This window comes from Teleopsis dalmanni, chromosome 1, assembly GCF_002237135.1.
Source record: "Teleopsis dalmanni isolate 2A chromosome 1, ASM223713v2, whole genome shotgun sequence".
In the NCBI taxonomy this organism is placed as follows: domain Eukaryota; kingdom Metazoa; phylum Arthropoda; class Insecta; order Diptera; family Diopsidae; genus Teleopsis; species Teleopsis dalmanni.
The window spans coordinates 135,915,346-135,939,241 of record NC_051846.1 but is presented as its reverse complement, the minus strand read 5'-3'; the positions used below and the strand labels follow the sequence as shown (position 1 = coordinate 135,939,241).

At 32.1% G+C, this 23,896-nt stretch overlaps 5 protein-coding genes across 5 annotated transcripts in view; 2 read left to right on the top strand and 3 right to left on the bottom strand.

Annotated features, from left to right (window-relative positions):
- LOC119668922 (myogenesis-regulating glycosidase) overlaps positions 1-23,896 on the top strand; it is a 142,433-nt gene that overhangs the window by 71,608 nt on the left and 46,929 nt on the right. The gene's annotated exons all lie outside the window — the stretch shown is intronic.
- LOC119668921 lies at positions 1,593-9,742 on the top strand. The gene is made up of 6 exons (XM_038078599.1): positions 1,593-2,117; positions 2,177-2,563; positions 2,619-6,799; positions 6,905-7,019; positions 8,911-9,158; positions 9,224-9,742. Exons 1-6 carry the CDS (start codon positions 1,800-1,802, stop codon positions 9,666-9,668), a joined length of 5,694 nt encoding a protein of 1,897 aa, XP_037934527.1. The 5' UTR covers positions 1,593-1,799; the 3' UTR covers positions 9,669-9,742.
- LOC119668926 lies at positions 9,866-12,054 on the bottom strand. The gene is made up of 2 exons (XM_038078609.1): positions 11,659-12,054; positions 9,866-10,700 (listed from the first exon to the last, which is right to left on the bottom strand). The coding sequence occupies exons 1-2, from the start codon at positions 11,973-11,975 to the stop codon at positions 10,133-10,135; spliced, it is 885 nt and encodes a 294-aa protein (XP_037934537.1). The 5' UTR covers positions 11,976-12,054; the 3' UTR covers positions 9,866-10,132.
- Positions 12,131-21,925, bottom strand: LOC119668925 (mitochondrial ribonuclease P catalytic subunit-like). Its single transcript, XM_038078608.1, has 4 exons — positions 20,702-21,925; positions 20,510-20,646; positions 12,369-12,561; positions 12,131-12,303 (listed from the first exon to the last, which is right to left on the bottom strand). The coding sequence occupies exons 1-4, from the start codon at positions 21,839-21,841 to the stop codon at positions 12,166-12,168; spliced, it is 1,608 nt and encodes a 535-aa protein (XP_037934536.1). The 5' UTR covers positions 21,842-21,925; the 3' UTR covers positions 12,131-12,165.
- On the bottom strand, positions 14,472-16,975 carry LOC119668923 (probable ATP-dependent RNA helicase DHX35). The gene is made up of 2 exons (XM_038078607.1): positions 14,749-16,975; positions 14,472-14,640 (listed from the first exon to the last, which is right to left on the bottom strand). Exon 1 carries the CDS (start codon positions 16,850-16,852, stop codon positions 14,795-14,797), a length of 2,058 nt encoding a protein of 685 aa, XP_037934535.1. The 5' UTR covers positions 16,853-16,975; the 3' UTR covers positions 14,472-14,640; positions 14,749-14,794.

The following is a 23,896-nucleotide window of genomic DNA, read 5'->3' as shown; positions in this document are numbered from 1 at the left end:
TTAAGCGCCATTTTTACATCAAGTAATGACTTAAGTGTATGCATCCCAGTTGGTTAATTTGTTGTGCAGATAACATTTTTGAGCTTTAAGTTGTATACTCGATTTTATTCGTAATAAAACTGGCGAGTGATCTAATGAAAGATCAAAGCTAGATTTACAGGATGTGTCATTTTGTTGCAGTCCTTTAGTAACACAGAAGTCTAACAAGGCTGGTATTTTTTTGGGATCCGTGGGCCAATAAGTTGGTTCTCCAGACGAGATAGTTTAAAGATTTTCGCTTCTTATAGCCACAAGCATCTGTCGTCCTTTGAGTGTTGAAAGCCGAGAGCCCCATTCAATGTGTTTGGCATTAAAATCTCCCCCCGCAATAAAGCTGTTACCTAGGGTTCTAAAGAATTTTTTATATGTTGCCGTCTTAGTTGCGTGTTTTGGTGGACGATATACTGATGTTATTGTGATTGGGCCACACCAATCTTTTGCTGCAATGCTGGTTGCTTGAATCTCTTCAGTGCGATATTGTTGCAATTCAAAGTGTAATATGTTTGTTTTAACTAAAATGCTACATTGGCCATGAGCTGTTCCATCGGGATGCATGGTGTGGTAAAAGTCATAGCCTGGTACTTTAAAATAATGTTTTGAAGTGAAATGTGTTTCAGATATTAACATAGCATGATGTCTACTTTTTGATCTTTTAAGAATTCTTCTAGCTCTAAACAGTGTTTTGACAGCCCATTCGCATTCCAGAGGACTATATTTAATTCATTTTTATTTTGTTTTTATTTTGATAAATGTTCAAATTGCTAGATAAAATGACAGTTGACAGTAACTGACACATGCATATGATTTTGTGCATCTTCATTAATAATAAATATATAAGTTCATTTATATTTTTGTAATTGTTATTCATTTAGTTTTATCAATTTCATAAATTTTATATAATAAAGCAAAAATTATTATTTCAATTATTATAATTGCCAAAGTATATTACTTTAGCAACGATTGCATTTCAACATCGAATTCTTAATAAAAAAATATATAGAAATTTATTATTTTTTAAGTTGTATTAATTAAATACAAAAAATATTTGCAATTGCCTGTTTCCTCAGCAAAACTTTCACATCAAAACACCTAATAACAGCTGTCAAAATAGCTCATTCCAAGTACAACTCTGAGTATTTTTTTTGTATTCAATTATCTGCAAGCTGCAAAAAAATACATCCATTAGCAACAAAAAAGTAAACTCGATTTATTGAGAATCAATAATAATCAATTGCAAAAAGAAAACAGATTTATTTTTATTATTATATTATTAATTCTACTTAAACAGACTTATGAAATTTTTGGTAGCGAAGTGTGCGCATAGTGGATTTCTTTTGGCTCATACTTAATTTTGTTAGCCGCTGGATACTATTTGCATTTTGCTCCGAATAACACACAAATTTTGAATAAGTTCAGTGATACTTTGTAAAATTACTGGTTTAATATACAAATTTGTATTTTATAAATAATTAAGAATATATCACACAATTTTTTTGTGCTTCAAAAGAACTTAATCGTTGAAATAAATATTCACTCACATATAATAATAATAATTAAAATTTGTGTTTTCATAACAAATATTCGCGCACGTTTGCAACCCCAAAAAGACCATTTTTACTTTTGAATAACGGCGCGAATGTATCAATTTTTTGCGATAAGTGAAATTTTGCGTTTGTTTTCTCTGCATTTAATTAAATTAAATAAAACAAGTTTTTAATTACAAAATCCTCTTCTTTTATTACTTTAAAAATATTTTTGATATGGATTTTGAAGAAGCAAAGGAAAACATACAACCTTTAGCCTCAGGACGAGACGCTAGTTTGTTACAAGCTTCGTTGCGGTTAGAGGCACAAGAATTGTTGGCACAACGCCGTCAGATGGAAGACAATATACATAATTATGAAGGAGATGACCCACTTGAGGCGTGGTACTCGTATATAAGTTGGATCGAGCAATGCTTCCCGTCCGGCGGTAAAGAATCAGGATTGGAAGAAGTTCTAACAAAATGTCTGACACATTTTGAAAATGATGAACGCTATTACCAAGACAGGAGAATGATAAAACTTTATATCAAATTCGTTAGTATTACACTATTGATTTAAAAAGAAAAAGTAGTTAATTTTGTTTATGTTTTTAGATCAGCAGCCATAAGAATTCTATTGAAAGTTACCAACAACTTTTTAATGCGGGCATTGGTACAATGGTTTCGGACTTTTATATAAGCTGGGCTTATTGCTATGACTTGGTGGGGAATACACGAAAAGCTGATGAAATATTTAAACAAGGCGTTGCCTGTAGAGCTCAACCTCTAGATGAGTTGAAAGAAGCGCAGCAACATTTCGGTTTCTCTGTGGCGCAAAGATATATTTATGGTGACGATGAATGTGCTAAAGATAGTGTCAATCGACAGCTTGAAGAACGCCGTTTGGCACTGACTTCTCTACGTGGATATAGCCGTAAAGCAAAGGTTGGAAGTATAAGAACAGGTGCAGCAGTTAAAAACTATGTACCTGGTACCATTCAAGTGAGTTATTGTATAAAAAGTTAATTACTTTATTTTATGTAATAACATATTTCAGACTGATTCTTCTTTGGTGGTAAAACGTTCTAATGCTCCCGTAAAAGTTTTCAGTGACGAAAATGAACAGCGCAACGTTCTACCTAAAGTAGCCGAAGAACAGAACGCCACTGCACCTGAGGAAAGTAAGTCTGTAATTCGTACCATAATTGAGTCCGTACGAAGCCAGGAAAATAATATAGAGCCTGGACCGTGGAATAAAGCACACGATAAAAAGAAGCGTGGCAAATTATTTACAAAAACTCATGAACCAGGCTTTAATATACATGAAGATCAATCAAATGACAACGAATTAATTGAGAAGATTTCAACAATACAGCTAACAGATGATGAAAAAAACATTGAGAAGCCATTTAAATACTATCCAAATTTTGCAATCAAAAACAAGCCGCAAGAAATTTGGAGTACCCCAGTCACGACAGAAGAAGAGCCGAATGCAAGGTCTTATCCTCAATATAATAAATGCATGTTATATCCACGTGCTAATATGGAATTTCAGTTAGAAGAACTCATGGCCTATAATTGGTATAAGCGACGAAATATATCCAATGCATTCACGAATCAGCGTGACATATTTTGGGACAGTCACAATATTAATGTGAGTATACGTAAATATCCAAACTTTGCCTCACACTCGCGTCCTCAAGAATTGGGATTGCTAGACTCATACTTTGAACCACCTAAAATTAAATTGGTTGTGTCTTTTCATAAAATATATAACTCAAAAACTAAAACAGAATATCAATTCGAAGAATTGTTAGCCATTAAATTTATGGAGAAATGTAACAATACAGTGTGTATAGTCACAGACATGGATGAAACCATATGTCAATCAGCTGTAAAAGCTCCACGACGTAAGAGTTTCTTTCCAACACGCCATTCGATTGCTGTAAAAAATAGTGTTAAAGCTCCACCTTCTCCAATCAAAGAAACGAACTCTACAATATTTGTGGAAGACCTAGTACAAACTAACTCTGCAGAAATTGATGTTGATGCTGTTAAAACACAATCTAATACTGCTGTTTCTATTGTACCACATATTAATCAGAATCTCCCTAGCGTTAACATGCCAAATACAAAAACACAAGAAGTTCCAAATATAGCTGAATTAGAAGAACCTGTTAATGGTGGTATGTCTCAGCAAAAATTTCAACCTTTCGAAATCTATGAGGATCCAACCACCTCCATTAATTTTAAATTTAAAAGACCAGCTCTACGTGGAAAACCCACAAAGCCAGTACTAGATATATTAACAGTTGTTCCTCCACCACAAGTGGAAAAAGTAGAACCAGTAGGCTTTTTTGATGCAGATGAAACTTGCTCAACTCAAACATTTAACATATTTTTAAAATCACAATCTGCCAGCACACCTAAAGTACCTATTAAAACTACACAACGTCACTTCGGTACCACTTTAAAGGAAACTGCTAAGCCTGTTTCAGCAGCGGAACCAGAAGAACATGAAACAATATTAAATGAAATGCCCACACATACAAACGAAGTATGTACCCAAAGCAATAATGCACCCATCTCAGCAATTCCGGCTGTACTACAGTACTCTCCAACACTTCAAAAACAACTCTCTACAATATTGGAAACGTCAGAGCACGGCACTACTCAAGGAACACATTCCACTGGTACATCAACCAAATCGACAATAAGTTCGCCAGATTTTGAGAACGAAAATCAACCAAACACAGCAACACGGCCGCTTCACACAGACTTGGAAACGGTTTTCGAACGATCTCAAGAAGTATCTGGAACCAATTCCAAGGAAAATATTTTATTGTCAAATGTGAATTTAGACACTAAAAGCATTTCATCAACAACAACAACAAATAAGCACCCCGCAATTGAAAACATCGACTATAAGCAATCAAAATACTCACCAAGCAAGGTACCAACAACACCTGCTGCAACAAGACTTCATAACTTAAGAAGTAATGTGTCCGTGCTTGACGAGTTTGCGGAAGAGTGCGAAATCAAAGAAGCAGGCAATTTCTCCAGATTGATGCAATGTGAAGACACAGCACCGAATATTGCGATGCGTACGGTGCGTTTCCAAGATGACAAAACGGAAACTGTACCTACGTTGTTGGTATCAGCACCGAACCGAGTTCAATTTCAAGAAGACAAAACTGAAACTATCTCTAAAATGTTGATTCAACCTGTCGCTACTGATCAGAAACCAGAAGAAGATAAGCTAAATAATTCATTACAAATGATATTCTTACCTCCCAAACCGATACGATTTGAAGACGAGTACACCGAAACCATGCCTAAATTAATGTTTAAATCGCATGATACCAACAACGCTAGCATTGATGATTCATTTCAGTTTTTCGTTAAAACACCTCCGGCCATTGAAAAATCGTTAGTAAAACAAAATCAACAACTTGGAATTACAAAACAAATCTCTACCGTAAAACATCCATCCCCCTTGGTTCCAAAATCGAAACGATTTTGCGATATTGACACACCTGAGGTACAAACTAATTTAATGTTTGCTCAAAAGCCCAAGGAGAACACGAAAAAAACTATGCTGCTATTTGAGGATGAAATAAGTGATAAAAGCATGAAATTACCTAAAGATGCACTCCTCTCCTTTCGAAAATCGTCCAATATATCATCAAAAAATATTTTAGAAGACTCATTCCTACCTGACTTTTCTATAATTGCGGAAACACAGCCGAAGTTAGTTCAAAACAAGGATAAACTGCTAATTGGATCAAGTCATCGAACTGAAATAACTAAACCTGAACAAGACGATTCTCTTTTATCCAACCTTTCATTTATTTCAGAAACACAACCAACAGCAAATCCACAAAAGGAAAACACAAAAAACGAAATTTCAGAAACACAACCAACAGCAAATCCACAAAAGGAAAACACAAAAAACGAAAAATCAGAAGCAGCCAATTTAACAGGAGCTACAACGAATATATCAGTTAAAAGAATTGGTGCAAACATCAGTGCAAACCAACACCAAGTGGACAACACAAATCGGAAACATGAAACAATTGTTTCTGGAGATTCTTTCATGCACGACTTTTCCATCGGGGATAATAGACCATTACAAGTCTCTACAAAGTCTCAGAATATATCGAATTCATTCTTCCATTTAAACAAATCAGAAACGAAAGACTCGAATGCAAGCTCATTTATTAAACCGAAATCACAGCTTCAGTTCCGAAATACACAAAATAATACTCATGAAATGCAGGATTTGTCAGTAGTTTTAAACTCTCAGCCACAGAAAGAAAACCTCAAAGCCTTCAGCTCTGGAGGTAGTACGTTGAAATTTTTGAGCAAACCTTCACCAAAAGTTCCGACAAAAACAAATTACGAAAACTCCCAGAGTAATTTAAATTTTTTAGAAAAACCTAAGACAGATCTTAATTCAGAGTGTAAGGAACCACAAAAACAAACTTCAAAAAATAGTGATTTGGATGATTTTTTCGAGCTGAACGCAGAAACTGCATTATTCTCAACGAATATAAGCTTAATTAAAAACTCTACTTTGGTTTCGAATTATCCGCAAAAGACTACACTAGAACAAACTCATGAGATTAGAAGGCAAGTAACGCAAGACTGCAAAAAATCTAAGCAGAGCTTTTTAAAGCAACCGTCATCATTTGTACAAGATACAGTTGGCAATAGATCGAATTTAAACGCAACAGAAAAATCCCCAGCGGAAAAGCATCGGACATCGACTGCATCCACAAATAAACCTGCTACAAATTACGAAAACGCCGCTAGCGCTTTGGGAATAGGTGACTATTTCAATAAGGAGAAACTCAACTTAAGTAATGAATATGACGATGAAATGAGTATTTACTTCAAGAATACACCCAGAACTCCCAAAAATACCGTACATGTATGGAGAGATTCTTTGGATAAGTCTGATAATAATTCCTTTGTACACCGGCAATGCGATCTAAATCAAACCAATCAGCTGGTGGAAAGGTTTTGTGTAGATCCGAATGTTAATCCTTTTAATGTGGAATTAATAAACGCTTTTCTAGATCAAATTGATTTAATAACGTTTTTAAAAGACTTGCAAACTTGTAGAATGGTAGGTTGTGTCCCCTGCATAAAACCAAACACAACGATTGAAATCAATGGCGTTCATTTTCAAATTTCGAAACTTATCGGTGAAGGAGCATATGGCGCTGTGTATAAGTAAGTAATATATTTTGGTTAGTATAAAATCAAAGTAATATTTTATCATTTTAAATATATATATACAATGATTATATTACTATATATATTTTTTTATTTATATAGGGGTATTGACACTAAAACTGGTGATAAATATGCGCTTAAACAGGAACGGCCACCAAACTACTGGGAATATTATATTTGCTTGGAGCTACAAAGTCGTATTACATCAGAAAATATGGTAAGAAATATATTTAACTACTTCCAAAAATTGATTCTTAATGGAAAGAACTAATTATATAATAACCCGTTCACGAGAACTTGACTGAATTGATCACATATAGCATTAGTTGTTTCAACTTTTTAAGAACCATCAAGTCTTAATAAAGCATTTAATACATGGGTATTCTTGTGGTACTTGCTTTTTTCCAATGCGTCCAGATTTGTTCGCCTTCCTCTTTATAGTACGGCGCTACGTGACTTTAGGTCTTCCACTTTTTCTGTTGCCCGTTTTTGATTTTAGTCAAAGGCATACAGACACAGGCGTTGAAGTGACTTCCTTACAAAACCTACGATTAATCTTCATTAGTTGGTAGTGATTACATAGGGCACCGTTTTTATATTGGACGGCTGAAGCATATCCGAAATACTCATTTTGTTGTTGTTTTAGCCAGTTTGAGATTGTTGAACGACACTTGGTCGTAAAGTTCTACAAGTGGTTCAGGGAAGCAGACCCGTCCATTCTTGAAATCCTAAATTACTCATTATGTTTAGTGAACAAATTTTTAAGGTTTACGAATGAAATCCAACTCACCTAGGTCGGCAAACTATCACATCTGTAGAGATTCATTTGGAATCTAGGTATTAAATAAATAAACAAAAATTCCTTCAAATTTATAAAATTAATCATTAATCGAAATTAACTTATTAATAACTTGATATTTTTTTATTGCCTATTCCATAAAAGAAATAAAAAATTTTTAACCTGATTTTCTTTTAAAAGTTAAGTCAAAATAGTTAATTTTTTTATTAACTATGAAGCAATTTTTCTGAACATTAGAATTTATATTCTTTTACAAAGGAATAATATATAGCACCATAAGTAAAAAAATGTTTATATACAATTTCCATTTACAATTCCACAATATAGAACTGTAACAACTTCTTAAATTTTAAATGTCTTTTATACTCATAGTCGCACTAACATACGAGATGTGACGAAAAAGTAACACATCGTATCATTTTCATCGATTCGAGTAAATGTAGTATTTATGTATTGGTTGCACTATCAGTAATGTTTGTAGTAACTATTAGACAACTGTGGTGTTTAGTTTGTATTTGCCAAGCGAATGAGCAGGACTTACCCAAGCGTGTTTAGCGACATTTTATGTAGCATATTTTGAAACAGATAACAGATTGTAACAGAAACAGATAATAAAATTTATGTTTTAAATAAAATTAAGTACGTGCGAATCGTTTATTATACTAAGTAAGACTTTTGGTAACGATACTATCATAATCACGAACTTATAAATAATACAAGATCTTTTAGGAATATCGAAAAGACCTTAAAAAAACCCTGGAGACTTTATCGATGAATGATAAAATGTTACAAAAATTAGAAATATAATAGACGAACTGTTACCATTAGAGAGGTTTCTGAAGAAGTATAAATATTATACTGCTAATGTGAATTGATTTTCACCAAATCTTTGGTCATACGAGTTACAACTGAATGCGATCGACTCATTCAACAGTTCATAGTGAAGTATAAGAGTAATGCCAAAACTGCACTATTTGCAAAATTTGGTATTCTGCAACTATTTTTAATATAAAAAATTTTTTTTTTCAATGAGACACTCAAGGGATTATAACGGTTTTTAACAATAGTTGAGATGGCTACTACGTGGCAGAACCAGTTTAATCAAAACTATTTCTAAAAAGGCATTTCAACAGTGTTTCTGAAACTAGAAACATGCACACAGGTGCATAATAGAAAACGAAGTACTCTTGGAGAGAGACAAGAGTACTTCTAGTGACGGAATTATACAATTTAATTTAATAGTTCAGCCATAGCTTTTTAATTTATAATTTAAATATTCTCTTTAAATAAGTTATTCTTTTTCTTTTAGTTAAATGCGTACATGAAGATTGAATTTTCTCTAATCGGCAATAACTCAAGTGTATTAGTATCCAAATTTTCGGACTATGGTTCACTGATAAATGTTTGCAATAAAGTTAAAAAGTCAACTATGAAAAATGTGGACGAGTATGTAGTGATGTACCTGACATGTGAACTTTTGGAAATCATGGATCACCTGCACGCTGCTAACATCATCCACGCAGATATTAAACCTGATAATATACTGTTAATGAATAAGTAAGCATTCATTTGTTATGTACGAGTATTAAATATTTTTTATATTTTTATATTTTTTAAAAAAGGTTGACATATCCAGCGAAGCAATGTTGCCTGCAACTGATCGACTTTGGTGTTTCGATCGATATGCAGCTTTTTAAACCTGGGCAGACATTCAGTTATGTGCACAATAATAATGCATTCAATTGTGTGGAAATGCGTGACAAACGTCCATGGACTTATCAATTGGATTTGTATGGCTTAGCGGGAGTGATACATGTATTGCTCTTTGGTAAATATATGGAAGTAGAAAAACGATCCGATTATATCTGGATGCATAAAACGCATGTGCCGCGTTATTTCAATAAAATCTTATGGGAAACTATCTTCAGGGAACTGCTGAACGTGCGCGATTGCAACTCAATGCCTAACTTGCAACAATTACGTGCAATTATTAAGAGGGAAATAATAGAAAAGGAGAAGTTTGTTATCAATAAAATAGCAGAGTTCAACAAAGCATTATCTTCATAAAATTTAAAACCGTACATATATTAATATAATTTATTATTTTCATTAATTAATCATTTATAGATTTTTGCATGTTAAGGACATTCATTTTTACATATTTTTTTTGAATTATTTTTTCACGTACTACTATATATTGTAACTTTCGTTTTTTTTTATATCCTCATAAAAAAACAAATGCAAATTGTAAAATATATGTTAAGTTCACTGTAAAAATGTTTTATTATTAGCAAAGTGCATTTGGAATGAAGTTCACACGCGTGTATGTATTTTTACAGTTCGGAAGACATAAAATTTTTTAATGAGTACATGAAATTTATTAAATCGGCAATTATAGAAGTAGCCGAGATACTTAAATTTCGTACTTGCAATTTGAATCAGTGATTGGTTGGTTTGGCTAACGCACAAATGAGAATTTTTACGCTACATTCAAATATGTAAAGTTGAAGCAATGAGTAGTGGAGCAAAAATCAGTCAATAAAAAGTCTTGGCTCCTTGCACGGGTTTTTGTAAACCTTAATGGCTCTTGCTTTCCTTTCTTTACGAGAATGCATTATTTTCTTTTCTGCAGCACACATTAAGCGATCCTTGATATAATTGTCCATTTCAAAGTCAATGTCTTGAATGGGTTGTATATCTTCTGGGTTTTTCGCTGCTGCAGTATCAAGTGCCTTAACTATTAAGCTGAGCAAAGCATGTGCAAGCTTATGGCATACTTCATATTCAACCGCTTCCTTGGTTGTGTAATAAACAGCAGCTTGATTATTGGGATGAACTCCTATTGCTAGTAGGATGTTACAAAAAATTCCACGCTGCATACGATTAAACGGTTCCACAAGTTGCGGTGGCACCTTTATAGTTGTTGCAAGATTAGCGATGAACTTAGCAAATTTCTGGATGAGAACATTTAAATACTGGGTACGGCACTGCCTTTCCATTTTGGTGAGCATTTCATAGTAAAGTTCCTGTTTACGCTTAAGTAAATCCTCACGTCTACGTTCTTTAGCTTTATGGTTCTTAATTATGTCTTCCAATTGCCTTGAAAGCATTAATAAAAACATTATTTTAATAAACTGTTTAGTCGAATATATAATATCTTACTGACTAATAAGTTATTTGGTAGAAATATTTATTAAAATAATGAAAAGTTAAACAAATCTATTGTTATATATGTTGTGAAGGTTAGGTTTGTTTACACCGGCGATCATAAGGATTCACCTGGTTTTGTTACCTAATAAAATTATAAAATTGAATTTCTTTTTTATAATCTTTTAATAATATAGAAAAAAGTGAAAATTTATCAATTCCCATTAGACAGCTACAATCGAGTGAAAGGTACCATTAATTGGATAGGGATGCCATTTTAGTGCGATAAATGTGGAAGGTAGGTCCTGACATTAGTCAGATACGTAATTGTCACAGTATCTATATATACCTCTGGCTCGCAGCAGATTGCAAACACTTCTTAATTAAATTGTGTGATATCAGAATTTAATATAGAAAATAATATATTGAAACACATTATTATAATACGCTAAAATATTATAGTTCATCCATTTGTTGAATTATATTGTTAGAAATAATAAGTCAGTTGCACGTTAAACTATACTCTACAAAGTAATCCACTAATCTTTTTCTTGAACTTCTTTTCATGTGAGAATCCCTAACAAGAATAAAAGAAAACATGAAGAATTGTCTAAACACCAGAAATGTAACTATAAAATTACCGTTGATTCAGTTCTAAACCAAGCCCGTTGGGAGAACAATATCTATATATCAAAAATATAAACCTGTTTCTTATATATCATATAATATATACATTAATTTGATACATCAAATATCCTTAAACTAAGATTGAATGAATTAATTGATTGATTAAAAGGTTAATTGAATTAGAAAAGATGGTACAGATATATACTAGATGTCACTAAAATGAGTTTGTTTGTTCGTTTCTTAAAAAAATGATGTACATCTACCAATTCAATCAAGAACTTACTCTGTCGTGATTGCATTATGCTTCCATGCCAAGTTTTTCATCCGTTCACCTCGCAACCTCGGTGTCATGATGTCAGCATAGTACTCAGCAGTGTACAAAACCGCGTGTTTTTTGGGCTCTTTCAATCTTTCAAAAGTGGGCTTAGCTATATACGGCGGTTGCGGTTGGTACGCCATTCTATCGACATATTTCTTGAGTTTTTCCATATTCTCATTACGTCTGCGCTCGTCATCTGGTATCTCTTCCTCTTCGACAGAGGTCGAGGATGTCGAGGTGGGAAGGGGCAAGTCCCAACTATCGACATTACTGCTTGCCATATTTGAATACTTTTAATTTGTTTGTAAATTGTAAAAATTTGCTAACTTTGAGTATGCCAAAATATTATTTAACTGTAGAATTTGGATGGATTTTATAAAATCATACGTAAATTAGTAAATAAATTTTATTTCAATGAAAGAATTTTAATTGTCCTTAAAACAAATTTTACATTTCAGTTACTTTATTTGGTTAATTTTGAAATTTAATGCAGAGCCAATTTGATGAAACTTCAAATGATGTTGGAGGGTTTGCAAGATATTCCTGTTTATAAGGCAAATGCCAAGTGTCTTTCACTTTGTGCGCGCATATCATAAAACGAATTGGCTCCTAGAAAAAATTCTCAGTTAATAGCTAATAGTCTCTGTTTATTAAACGTCAGTCGTCAATCATACCTTAACTATTATTTTTCCACCTTCAGTTTGGGTAACTAAAGAATATTGGTGTTCCTGTTGCCAACGTCTAAAAATTGGTCGTAGTTCAGGCCCCAGTAAAAAAGAGTGTGTACGCATTAAATCCCGCGAGAAGAAATCAGTGTGGTGGCCGCTCTTCAGTGTAGCATACAATAAAAATGGATCATCATGTGTTCTATAATTAAATGCATAAGATATATAAATATGAATTATATAAATTTAATTAATGCTTTTAAAATTTTTGTTATATGTAATAATTCTTTATGTTTACTCGCACATTCGATTTAGAATATTACTAATTGTTAAAGATATATAAAGAGTTGATATGCAGATATCTATATTGAAACTATTTTCATTGCGTAGTGAGCATTGTATAGCTCCCTTACATTATCAATAAGCGTCCGTTTTCTTTAATAAATCGTAGCAGTTGATGGTCTTAATTTATTTGAATATAACCGAGATATGGTTTAATTGTTCTGCATTTAATTGTTGTAAGAACTTGTCTTTCACATGAAGGTACTTTTAGCAACAGCTTGAATTGCAACAGACCTCGCTGTTTATCACAGTCGTAGACGTCTCTCTCGATGCTGTGGAAGAAAGCCCATCGGCATCGATTGGAAGCTGAATCAAAAGCAGAAAAATAAAATACGGCCAAGAATTGCTGTGCAGAAACGTTATCTGGAATGTGGTATCATACCTGGCAAAAAGCAGCTCTAGCAACAGTTCCCTTATTTTGAGGACGTAAGAATATTCAACAAATATATCTGACGTATTAGATTGTTAACAATTAAATTACAAAATTTGCAAAACTCCTTGAATTATATTAAAGACGTTGAGCTTTATTTAATATATGGTATTCTGGCTTCTCTACATCACAATAACTTTCTCTAAAAACGTAATTGTTAACTCTTCTTTCATAAAAGGCTGGAATAGAACTGCTCCAGAGGTTCTAAATAAAAAATAGTGCTTCACAGCACTGGCATAAATTTATGAATCGCTCTGATCAAATATTAATAATATTATAAATTAAATAATAAAGGAAAAAATTTTAATTTGACCAAGGACACACCTTCTTGTCTCTTAATCTTTTTATCTTCTTATCTAAGAAGAGTATATATATATATAATCTTCTTACATATACTCTAGAAGTTTTATTTGACTTTTGTTGAATGAAAACATCGATAACACTGAAGATGGTCTGCAAAGTAAACCGAAATATTTATATAAATAAAGAAAAGGTTTTAATTTTGTTTCAAATTATTTGTTATTATTTAAATTTGTATTATTCTTTACTTTAACATTACTTAAAAGTTATAAAAAAAACAACCTAAAGCTAGACAGATGCGCAAACAGATTTAATCTTTATTCTAAACTTAAGACCACTTTAAACAGATATCCTTTAGTTTTTGAAGAAATAACGTAAAAACTGAAAATAATTACTAAGTATAATATTGGAATAATATAAGTATAATATATTTGCATCGTACATAATAAATATAATAATAATAATTTGATTTTTTAAATCATTTATGACGAAAGAAACCATGTTTTTTCTATAGAAACTATTGTTGTTTAATGGAGACGTACATATTTTTTAATACACTGTAGTGAATTATAATAAAAACTTTTTATTATTTATTAATTAATGAAATATATAATATATTGTTAATGAAAATTAAAATCATTTTATCATTGAACTAACAATAAGTTTTATTTAAAATGGTAAGTTTTTTGTACTTCTGAGAGCAATTTAAAAAATTAAAACTTAACTCTAAAAAAAATACATTGTACATTCTTAGTTTAATTTATTTAACTATATTTGGCTAAATTAGATGCTTAATTCTAAATTAAAAAATATTTGTAAAGAAAATGACACAAACGATGACGTACATGTCTTATCATCTTATGCATGAGTCGAAAAACAATGCTCTCTTAATTTATACAGCTTTGTATATAGAATATATGATGTGAAAATGCTTAATATTATATATACATATAGAATTACATACTTATTTTATATACTAATTTTACATTATATACATTATTAAATATTTAATAATTTTACAATATTCAGACAGTAATGAATCGAAGAAAAAATATTTTTTTGTAATTAATTAATTTGATATTTCAGCTGACCATACAGGTTTTTCGTGTATTACCTAACCTCCATCATCAGTGTCCCTTGGAAATAACTTTATGGATTGCAATATTCACAATTTTATGGATTGCAAGTGCCAGGCTTAGAACTTGGATCCTGTAATATAATAATATTATTACTGTCCAAACTTTTATATTTTAAAAAAATAGTTTCTTCATCATATTTGATTGTAAAACAAAAAACAATTTTACATTATCTTCTTACATTTTTATGGCGCCAGCCTTTTGTACTATTCAGAAAGCCTTTCAGGTCATTTATATTTCCGTAAAGTTTTTTTACAATAGAAATGCGGTGCTACTTCCGTTAACCATTCTTCTTTGATAACTGTTACGTTCATCATAAAGAGTTTTGTTGTTTGCAGTAATTCGCTGTAGACTATAAACTGAGGCTGTTGTATAGTATAGAGCGTTGAGTTGGGATGAATAAATAATTCCGTATCGCTGGTTATTTTTCTATAAACACCGGAATGATGCAAGTAGGCTGCATTCATAAAGAATCCAGCTGTTATACATTTGCAAAGCATCTCGACATTCCCATCACAGGAAAATAATGCTACGCCGAACTTTTTATTTGCTAAGCTAACAAGTTGTTCACGCAATTCGTAGGCGCGCTTTAAATTCCGATAAACTAAATAATATTGACCACAGAATTCTTTGGTGCGTCCATTTTCCACAAACGCGGTGTAAACATTAAGCAAAGTTATAAGATCGCCCTCAGCAACCTCGAAATTACGATTCGCAACTCTTCCTTTCATTTGTGCTTGCGCAGTTACGGGTTTCGAAAAAACAGATTCCACTTGCAACATAGCGATGATTGTCAATATTTCTTCGGAGCAGCCCAATTGTCCTGATATATATAACATTTTTCCAAGCATCGGTCCAAACGGCAACTCAGCTAAAAAATAACCAACTGGTTTAGTTAGGTTTCCTTGCTCATTAATAGCACCCAATGCATACAACGTCTCCAACGATGAGAGCAGATTTTTAGCTGGTGGAGCTGATGGAAAATCGAAACGTAACACATTACTAATACCCAATGCTTTTAGATGCAGTAAACTTGCGCTAAGCTCTGAGCGGCACATCTCTGATGGTAAACGTTCAGGAAGCTTTTCAAAGTCTGCTTCTGTGATAAGTCGATACACTTTTCCCGCACGTACACGCCCTGCTCGCCCAGCACGCTGCACTGCAGTCGCCTTACTCACCGGCACTACAACAAGACTGTCAGAACTGCTTTCTGGATTGTACCATTTCACTTTCACAAATCCACAATCAATGACGTACACAATGCCGGGTATAGTTATAGACGTCTCTGCAATATTAGTTGCAAGAACTACTTTACGCACTCCTTTTGCTAATGTAAAGAACACTTTGAGCTGGTCTCTGCTAGGCAAACCACCATACATAGGTAAAATTTGTATATCTTCCGAATTATCGCTATTTTTATATTCATTCAACAAATCTAAAGCTTCCAATACTTCTTCCTGTCCCGTTAAAAATGCCAGAATATCACCAGCTGCTTCCTTCTTATGTATTTTCCAAACAGTTTCCACTGTATCACGTACATAATCTGGACAAGGCTTATTTATATAATGTATTTTAACTGGATGCATTCTACCTTCAACCGTCAACACAATGCTGGATGGCTTGCTTGACTTCTTGCGCTTGATATCGAAGAATTCGCGAAAAAATTCCGCATCAATAGTAGCAGAAGATATAATAATTTTTAAAGACTCTCGTTTACGTGCAATTTTCTTAAGCAATCCCAGTACGGTGTCAGTCAGCAAGTTCCTTTCGTGCGCTTCATCAACAATAATAACGCTGTATTGCATTAATAGTGGGTCTGCTAGTAATTCTCGTAGCAGTATACCTTCTGTCATATATTTTATTTTTGTGTTGTTTGAAATTCGCTCCATAAATCTAACAACATAGCCAACAGTGTTCCCAACCAATTCACCACGCTCCAACGCAACTCTGTCTGCTAAGGTGATTGCGGATATGCGCCTTGGTTCTGTCACACCAATTAAGCCTTTCACATGCCAGCCCCACTCACATAGATATTGTGGTACTTGTGTGCTCTTACCACTGCCAGTCTCGCCAACTAAAATGACAATTTGGTGGTTTTCCAGACAGTATAATATGTGGTTGCGATAGTTCCGTATTGGTAGTTTTTCCCGCTGCTCAGCTATGCCCAGCGAACGATGCGCATTGAAGATAAATGTTGTAGTTGCCGGGTCATCTTCTCCTTTGAGTGGTATGTCATCTTGCTCTGCAGGCCTCAAGAACTTCGGTTGCGTTTGTAGCGAAATCATTTTTCCAAAAACGCTTAATTATTTATTTAAGTTCAAAAAAAACTAAACAACATAAAGTGCCGTTCTTCAATCAGCTGTCAAGTAGTATTCTTACAGAGTTGCCGCTTTATTTTATTTTTATGTTTACTACACAAACTAATAATACACAATGATACGATTAATTTTAAAAACGCTTTATAATATCTTTTCAATTCAACTAAATAATCAACAATAATTTATATTATTTTATATTTATGTTTGTTATATATAATATTTACAACAAGAACATAAATAACAAAACATAAACAACAAATCCATGTGTATATCAGGTCAAGCGTAGAGACTGTTCCTGACAACAGGTAACGCACGAAGGAACACATAACAAAAAAACAGGTAGAGAGGCAACAAAATTAAACCAATACATCCTGAAAACAAAACATGTAGCAGATGTCAATAAGGTCAAAATAATAGATAAGACAGGATTTCATAAGAAGTGATTATGAAGAGATACACTGTGCATAAAAATCTTATACAAAAATAAAAAGAAGAAAGAAGTTCATAAGAAGTGATTTTGATCAGATGTACATAAAAATCTAGTACAAGAATAAAGAAAAGAAAAGAGAGTGATTACATTCCCAAACGTGGGACTACTGCAATATGTACTATTGAAGAACAATACTAGGAAGGAACAAGTTAACAAAGTTTGAAGTATTAGCAAACGCACGTACGCATGTATTTATATTAACATAGACTGTTAACATCTCCAAATAAGCATTATCTGCATATATAAATCAAAAAGAATAGTGAACTTTAGTTTTAGAATTTAAAATTTATAAATAGGTCTGTTCCACGGGTAACTTTGAGCAACACAGTGTATACACAAGTGCGTTCCACCATTTCGCCTAACCTAACTATCTGAGAGAGCATAACATCGCTGACGAAATTTGAAAATGCTACACAAACTTTACTCGCACATTTTATTTCAAGTAAAATTTGTGTTGATGTGCGAATCAGCTGTTTTGGTTTGAATTTAAATTTTTGTATTGTTTATTTGCGCGGCACTGATGTTTTCACCTGACTTTACACAAAGATATTCCATGGAATTCTGTGTAAAGAGCGTAATTTGACAGTTTATTTGTGTTACGCTCTCAGTTTGTACTTTAATTGTGTTTTACTTGAGTTTTACTACGGGTAGCTTGTGGAACAGACCTAAAATTTCAAATTTTATATTCAGTTTCATTAGTAGCTAGTACAATTAAATACATTTTAAATTTGACATCATCTAGTGTATGGTATATAAACTTAATCAATATTTAGGGACATTGCAGATCCCACATACATCGTGTATGGGTCTGGCTTCTTAATCTGGCAACGATTTTATAAAATGATTTCTTGCTTTCTAACGATTGATTTGGTTTCTACGATGCGTGTATTTCTTAGTCAATAACTACCTACAGCACTTTAATCAATTGATTTTGTTTGAGAATTTTATAAGGCTTTCGATAGCAGTTTTTAATTCGAGATCGTCTAAAATGAACTTTCAAGAATTGTATCACTGCTCCGGAACATATTTACAATAGATGGCAGCTTGATCTTTGTGTGTAACTTTCTATTAGACAATGACCAATTACAAAGGATATAGTAATACCGTTTTCCCTCGTACCCAAGTTAATTAGTTTCCAAAAGTAACTCTATTTGTGGTCTCATTGCAACAACTAATTACTGGTTTCTTGGGAAAAGAACCGTACTGATTGGTATATGAATACTTAAAGAAATAATTTACATAGTACATGGCAATTGCTCAGTAACAGTCACTATATCCTGGATATGGATATAGTATGGTTGATATATTAAGAATATAAATATAATTAATACTTGACCTTCAATAAATAATCATATATTAGTTTCTACTATATATCTTCCTTAAAATATATCAGCAGCAATTTTTGCTTGAAATGCACTTGGAAATTTTAGTAGTCTGTACGACATCTTAAGTAAGCTTATTTCTAAATAAATTCAAAACTAAACCTAGTTTTATATTTTGGAGCTTTAAATATAAACGTTATGTCTGACAAAAATAGTTTTATCAGATTTGCTTGACTTATCTGATAGTAGACCTTCTGTGAAATATATTAAACATTTTTAAGTATGCTATAGTGTCCTGCGTATTTTTAATTCTCATTTCATCAAATAATCATTCTGTAATTAGAAAATCAAGCTTTTGATTGGATCCCATTTTATTTGCGGCTTTATTCTTCATTTCAAGCAATAACCGAGTTAGAGAGATAATGATATATTTGAAGTTTAAGCTTAAATTTTTTTGCCCCTTGCTTGTAGGAAAGTGCAAATTCCGATAAGCACTCTCTTACGTTTATCATCTGTATTATTTTATTTATTCATATCTTCTAGGCTACGTTCTAATTTTTATGTCGTATTGAATTGTACTTCGCATAGAAAAATACATCACGATTCAAATTTGAAAGGGTTTAAATCCTGACATTTGTAGTCTAAAAATTGTATATGAACAATTAAACCCATAGATGTTTTCGAAGACCACTTATGACGATTATTTGGATGTACTGTCACTCGATTGAATATAAAATTATAATTATACATAAATATATAATTAAATAAATACTTTAAATATATTATATACATTTATATAAAATATATATTTTATTTAATTTCTACATATTTTCAAACTAAAAATTTTATTTTCAATCGAGTGACAATGCACTCAAATATATGCCATATATTTTATACAAATATATACTATACATTACTATTTATGTTTGCTAATATATACTATATATTACTGTATATATTATACAAACATATAAAATATATTACCATACATTCTTTACAAATATATATTATACATTTTTTACAAATATATATTATATATTTTATACAAATATATACTATATATTTTATACAAATATATGCTATACATTTTACAAATATATACTATATATTTTTGACAAATATGAACTATATATTTTTGACAAATATATAATATAAATTTTTTACAAATATATACTATACATTTATTACAAATATATACTTTACATTTTTTACAAATATATGCTATATATTTTTTACAAATATATACTATACATTTTTTACAAATATATGCTATATATTTTTGACAAATATATACTATATTTTATACAAATATATACTATATATTTTATACAAATATATATGTACTATATATTATATACAAATATATACTATATATTTATGTTTTTTGCAGGAGTTTAGGTCATTTGTTTCACATTAAATTTAAATAATATAAAAAATTTGCAAATAAAAACATTAATCTTATTTGTTAATTTCGGTCTATCTTCAGTGTTGTTGATACTTTTTTAATTCAACAAAAACTTTTTTAAATTATTTAAAATAATATAATACAAAAAACTACCTAAGGCCCGGCATAAAAACAAATTAGGTGGATACCAATATTTACAAACATAATATATATATATATATAATTAAATATATAAATAAATATATAAAATTAAATATATATTTAATTTCAATCAGGGCACCAAAAAGTATATCATCTATCGGACTCAACCTCATGCTGCCATTGGCATATATTGTTTAGAGATTTTGTAAATCACAATTACGGCATCTATAAAAATACCGCTTAACAAATAGAAAAGAAAGACTTACAGATTATTTGTTAGAAACACACTAGCATTTTTGTATATGTAATTCCAGGATGTCTTTGACCAATTCTGCATATGCTTTCGGCCTAGTATCAGGACATGCTTGTTTTGGCTACTGAAATATTTCACCACATTAGTAACCTAACAAAATATAATTCATTTAAAAATAATATAAAAACTACATAAAACACCCTACCAAGTTAGCCAACATAGCCGGGGATTTCTTGATACCCATTGAGTATGCAACATTGAGTCCGTCAATGACACAATCGTACGGTGCGGTTTCGGCAACGAATGCTTTAAATCTGTCAACTTCCTGAGGCGTCGATTTTTGAAAAACATCATTTCTAATCAGAACTTTATTTAAAAACGAATTACTAAGCTTAGCAAAATCTGCAGCACTGACAGAAATATTTTCCATTTGATTATTGCAGTTTCTACATTTGCCCGAGCGGCTAAGTTTAGATTTTGTAATGCTAAGCAAATTTTTGTTCTCTAGGCTCGTGATGTAATCAACTACTTTCTCACTTATGATGATATCATGCTGTCCAAAAAACTCTAACAATTTCTCAAATTCATGCTGGAAACTCTTGTCTGAATTCTTTGTTATTTGTTCAATGTAAGCAATGAATACTTCACATCTTGGCTGCTTGCCCGCTGTGACCATCTCATCCAATATTTGCCAACCATATGACATATCATTTGTGCTAAAAGCTTTGACAGCTACTTCGGAATACGCTGCTACCGTTGGCACTGCTGTAAGTTTCGCCATTTCAATCAACTCCTTACAGTCGCCAAATCGCTCTGTGGCCACAAGCCCATGTATAAGGTTTTCACAAGTGGTGGTGTCAAACACGTCATGCTTGCTTCTGAAGTGTGTATATATTGATAAAATTTCATTTTGTTCTTCTGGTGTCAGCGAATCAATGGAACCACCTCGTTCATGATAAGCTGTATTGTAAACTCGTAAGAGTCGCCCGAGTGTTGCCACATTGGGTTCAACATTGATCTTCTTCAAGTACTTCAAGTAATCTTTGGCTAATGGAAGCTGGTGTCCGTATTTAAATAAACCAATCATCATAGCATCTACGTTATTTGATGATATATATTTGTTATTATTTACAAGTGCTTGTTTAGCTTCTTGCCACTCCTCTACGCTGAGTTCAGTTCGGTTATCAAAAAAATTCGTATACAAATCCTGCAGTGCAGCAGCTTGCAATTTTAAAGCAGGCGATCGCTTGAACATCCCACCTCTTCGTATTGACTGAAGTAATGCACTTCTCTCATTGCAGAATTTTATTGTCGTTTTGAAATTTAGAAATTTTAAGCTATTCATTTTCGTTTTAAAATAATCCTATCTATTATTTATTATCATTGGCAATGTGTTTGAACTTAATCAGCTGCTATTTGTTTACAAAATTGCCTTGTGATGTAGTAGTGCCAAAAAAGTAATTATCCGTTACTTTGTATTCGTTACTCAAGAAATACCGGAGTAACGAATACAAACTTTTTATTGTATTCGTTACTTTTACTCATTTTACCAATGAGTAGTATTCGTTTTACCTACTCTTTTGAGTATTTGGTAACGATTACTTTCAACAGCTGTTTTCGCGGTTTAATAACAACTACTTTATTCAAAAATTTTGTTCGTTTTCAAATTTATTAAAAATGTGTGAAAATATTAATAATAAAAAAAGTGAAATTTGGATTCATTTTGAACCAGTAGGAAGTGAAAAAGCTAAATGCAGATTATGTGGAACAAACTATTCAATAAAAGGTGGTTCTACTTCAAATTTGAGAAAGCATTTAAACATTAAGCATCCCACGGTCCTAAGCGCCGTTAAACGGAATCGTGAAGTTGCTTTCCATGAAGTACTTGGCGAAGGTAAAGCAAATTTTATATATAGTTTCACTATGATAAAGCAAGTTCATTTACTATATAGGGAGTAGCAGCACTAACTCACCAACGGTAGTTCCATCAACCTCTGGTTTGGTGGCTGCACCAAGAATAACGCAAACTTCTCTTGAAAGTTTTGTAATGCGACCATTATCACTCCCACGTCAAATAAAGATTAACAACTTAATTTTGGATGTAATAGTTGAAGATGTACAGCCATTTTCTATTATTAATGACACTGGTTTTCGTAAACTCGTGTTGGGTCTCGAACCATCTTATATGTTTCCATCAAGAACAACATTTAGTACAACTTTTCTTATGGAAAAATATAATAAAGCGAAAGAATCAATATTAGATATCTTACAAGAAGCTAAAACTATTTCATTAACAACACATATGTGGACTTCTAATGCTAATGAAAGCTATTTGGCTGTGACAGCACATTTCATATCCCAAAATTGGAAATTTAACTCCTGTTTGCTTAGCTGCGTGGAATGTAGGTTCCAGCATACCTCAGAAAATTTGGCAGCAGAAATTAAGGTACATAATTAAGGCAAATAATTTTGGTTTTAATGCTATTTTACAAAACGTAATTCTTACAGCGAATAATAGATGAATGGCGTTTGACTAATAAAATATTTGCTGTAACAACAGACAATGCAGCAAATATTATACGTGCTGTTACTTTGTGTGGATGGTGTCATGTTCCATGCTTCGCTCACACATTAAATTTAATAATTCAAAAAGGCTTAAAAAATATTGAGCATATTAGACTAAAATCAAAAAACTAAACTACTAAACTTCAAGCGCAACAGAAGTTGTCCTTAAATTCAACAGTTTTAAAATTAAAAAATGATTGCCCAACTAGGTGGAATTCAACCTATTATATGTTCGATAGGATTATAAAAATAACTGAAGCTATATCAGCTACTATTGGTATTTTACGCATTCCACTGGAGGCCCTAACGGAAAATGATTGCTGTATTATAAAAGAAATTTTAAATATTTTAAAACCATTCGAACAAATTACGACGGAAATGAGCTCAGAAAATAATGTCACTCTATCTAAAGTAATTAATATTGTACGAGGATTGAATGCGGTTTTAACCAAACTTTCTAAGGAAATAACATCAATAGAAGGGAAAAAAATGGCTGAAACACTTAAGGACTCTATTTCCACCAGATTTGTTAATTTGGAAGGCAACTCCTTAATGGCGACAGCAGCGTTTCTGGACCCCAGGTTTAAAAAAAAAGCCTTTTCAAGTGATATCGCCTTTCAAACTATAAAACAAAGAGTTCAAAGTGAAATAACTGCTCTTATTAATAATAAGAGTATATCGAATGAAAGGCTATGCAATGAATCCAGGAGTACTTCAAGAAACGATGACGAGGATTTAGTTTGGCAAGATTTTGATGACTCCTTGGTGGGTAGTCAAACTCAAACTCCAACAGCCTTAGCTATAATCGAGATACGAATGTACTTAGAGGAGCCAT